We start from the raw sequence: 3246 nt of genomic DNA on the forward strand, positions 1-3246 counted from the left end.
GCAGACTGGGAGTCAAGGGTCTCCTAGTAGGTCTATTGGTCGAGATGAAGCTCTTGTATATTCCCAAGCAGGAGGTGGGATGACCGGGCGCATTTCACCAGGATATTCTTCCCCATATGGTAGTCGAGAGCAACTGCAATCTATCCACCCTCCTCTTGCTCGCCATTCCTCATCACAGGAGGGTGCGAAACACATGCCAACATTACCACCCCATCTCTGTCCTTCATATACTCATCCTCATGTCACACGCTTTGCCTCTGCACCAGATCCTATATGGGGAGGTCAGCAGCAGCAAAACACACCTGGTCCACCACACATCACACGCCTGAACTCCACATCTGATACAAGGCTGAATGTATATGGCTGCAGTAGTGAATCGCAGCTGTTTTCTGAAGTTCCAGTATTTGATGATCCAATGAACCGCCTAACACAGTTCCACCCAGGAGGACAACACCACAATACTAGTCCTGGACCAGGAGCTGCATCACCAGGGCCAATTGGTTCAAGGCCCATGTCTCCTCAGCATGGCAGTGTTATGCATCATTCTCCAGGTGTATCTCCAAGACAGCACATACCATCACAGCAGACATCCTTAGGTTTATCTCCAGTTTCCAAGCCCTAGAGTGGAGCTGCAAGCCATGAAGATGTCCGGATACGTATTTTCTATCATCTCTCCAACCTGTTCCCTGAAGCTCAGGTAAGAGCAGTACTAGCCATGTATCCAGAGGAGACAGACCCTCAGAAAATATGTAGTTACATCTTAAGTCCTAACCATGGATCGTGGGGTCACGGCCTATGTCTCCACAACAGCCATCACAACCTGGAGTGGGACGGCAGTCGCAAGGTGTTCAGGGTTCAACTTCTCCTACAGCTGCTTTTCCAAGCTCTCTTCCTACTACAGCATCCAGTCATGAGGATGCACGCTTTCGTACATTCTACCATTAGTTTTAAATTTTTCCAAAAGCTCAAGTGCATACTGATCTGGCTATGTGTCCTAGTAAAATTAAGGACTAGATGTATGCCACCTTAGTAAGGTCTGGTAAATATCAGTCCCCAGAATTTGCACAAAGTACCTAAAATAGACTATTGATGTATTGCATCAGGCATATAATTATAGCATATCATTATATGTAATTTTGAAACAAATGTATGGTTCAGTTTGCTTTATACAAATTGGCAAGGAAAAGGGGAAAATCTAAGACATTGATGTAATGTTTATTAAACAAGTGTGATGTTTAGTGAAATGTGAAAGTAAGCGTTAGTGAGGCTGATAGTATTATTGCACATATTGAGACATATGCGAGTGTACAGTGAATTAGTTCCACTGGAATCCTATCTAGTGCATGAAGTGTGTCCTGGGGGAAGCCAAACATTCAAAAAGGACAGGAGAAAGGTGAGAAGTAAGTAAATGGGTTTTCAGTATTGGCTTGCCAAAGCTATTGCGTTTGTGGAAGCATTTATTAGAGCACATAATGTTTTTACCTTGCCTGTGGATAGTGACTGTGAGGTCAGTTTGACAGTAGTCAATATTTTACCTAGGTACTAGCACTGCAGCGATTGCTACACTTCAGTTCAGGATGACAAGCTTCGGTTATGGTTTTTCTGTTCTTTTTAAGTGTAAATGGATTGCCCTAAAGTGTCTTATGGACAGACACAGGAACTTGGCATGAGTCCTATATTTCAATCAAAAGGTCAGTAGATTGGCAAATAAATTAGTCTTTTATGTTAATCATATTAAATCATGTAGTTTACAAGCAGGACTCAACAGCCTATGTTAGAGTGTGCCATAAGCTGCAATGGCTCCCAGTGGACAAAGCAATGTACTAGTTGGTTAAAATATGCTGGTGCTATACTGGCTATAGTGTGAGAGGCTCGTACCACTAGTTATATGAAACGATTTGCTCAGCATCTAGATACTGATAGTATTCTTAATGAAAGAATTGTCAGGGAATCTTAAGAAAAGGAAGATAGAATGATACTGCAACAAGAGAAATGTTGTCCCGCAAGTACTTTGTACTTATTATTGACAGTGATAATGTTCTGGAGAGCTGCAAGACTTAGTCATTGAGAGTAACCATAGGATGAGTGAGTTGGCACAAACCTATCAGGTGGAACAGATTATTTTTTGTTATGAACATATAATTGTTTCTATTATTACATAATATTTGAAAAGGGTTTTGTTATTTTGCTGCCCTTTATCTCTCCCTTGATGCAACAACCGTGTGTATGTGTGTATTGGAAGCCACCAGAAAGTGTGACATCTGAATAAGGTTTGCATTTGTGATGTGTGATCACCTCAGGTTCGCATGTTTATGGATGCATTAGATCCACTGGTGAATTAGAATGAGGTTGGTATGTAACAAACCTTGCAGAATCCACCTTTTAATGATGGCTGGAGTGAAGCGTGTCATTACAATACTATGTATTGTGGGCTGTACTGGGTGTGTACCCAACCATTGTGTGACTGCACCCTATTGCTGCCCTTAGATCACCAGGCTCAGATAGAGCTACAACATAGGTGCTGCCTCATTGTTCATTCTTCCAGTAGTGTGAGTGTGCCAGTAAAGTTGAGGTTTTACACCGTGTTTTAGTTCTTATCTAGTTCTCATTGGTGGCTGTGTGGTGACATAAGGAATGTATGGGTGCAGCTAGACCGCTACTTAGCGGTAACTGTGTAGCTCATATTGATCTTGAGGGCCTACCACACCTCGACATCGGCTTCTCAATTGTTTTTGAAAAGCCTTTGTAATGTTTCTACAAATTTGGTTAATTATATTTTTGCATTAGCCCATTAATTATAGTGGGAGTGCGCCATAGTTGTCAGGTATATATGTAAAAGAAAGAAATGTATGAAAATAATTATTAGTGATGGCAATCTTTTGCACAATAACACATTGGTCATTATTTTTGGTATTTATTTTGTAGGTCAATTATGTAGTGAGGTGTAAGGCTGTTAAAGACACCCTTTTTATGTCTAGGAGGTGGCCCTCTCTTGGCTTTTCACACTGGACCTTCCTACACTCTCAATAAAAAGAAAGTTGAAGTGGCTTTGTTTTATTAAGGTAAAACAAAATGAACAATTTTCCTGTAACAAAAAAAGTTGTATATATATTGTTTATATACCACAGCTATTGCAGAAATACTGAAGTCTAACATCATCAAGATTTTAAAGAAGGAAGAAAAGTCATCTTTTAAGAAAATGACATATCGGCCAATCTAACATTAAATTATCAGTGTAATTTAGCA

The 3246-nt window shown here is 40.6% G+C and overlaps 1 protein-coding gene across 1 annotated transcript; it reads left to right on the forward strand.

The window, feature by feature from the left end:
• LOC119588645 lies at positions 1 to 637 on the forward strand (the record flags this gene model as incomplete). Its single annotated transcript, XM_037937282.1, is given in 1 exon segment — positions 1 to 637. A coding segment is annotated over 1 exon segment (543 nt). The 3' UTR covers positions 623 to 637.
• Between the last annotated feature and the right edge of the window lie 2609 nt (positions 638 to 3246).

Source organism: Penaeus monodon, chromosome 24 (genome assembly GCF_015228065.2).
Source record: "Penaeus monodon isolate SGIC_2016 chromosome 24, NSTDA_Pmon_1, whole genome shotgun sequence".
NCBI classification, from domain to species: Eukaryota; Metazoa; Arthropoda; class Malacostraca; order Decapoda; family Penaeidae; genus Penaeus; species Penaeus monodon.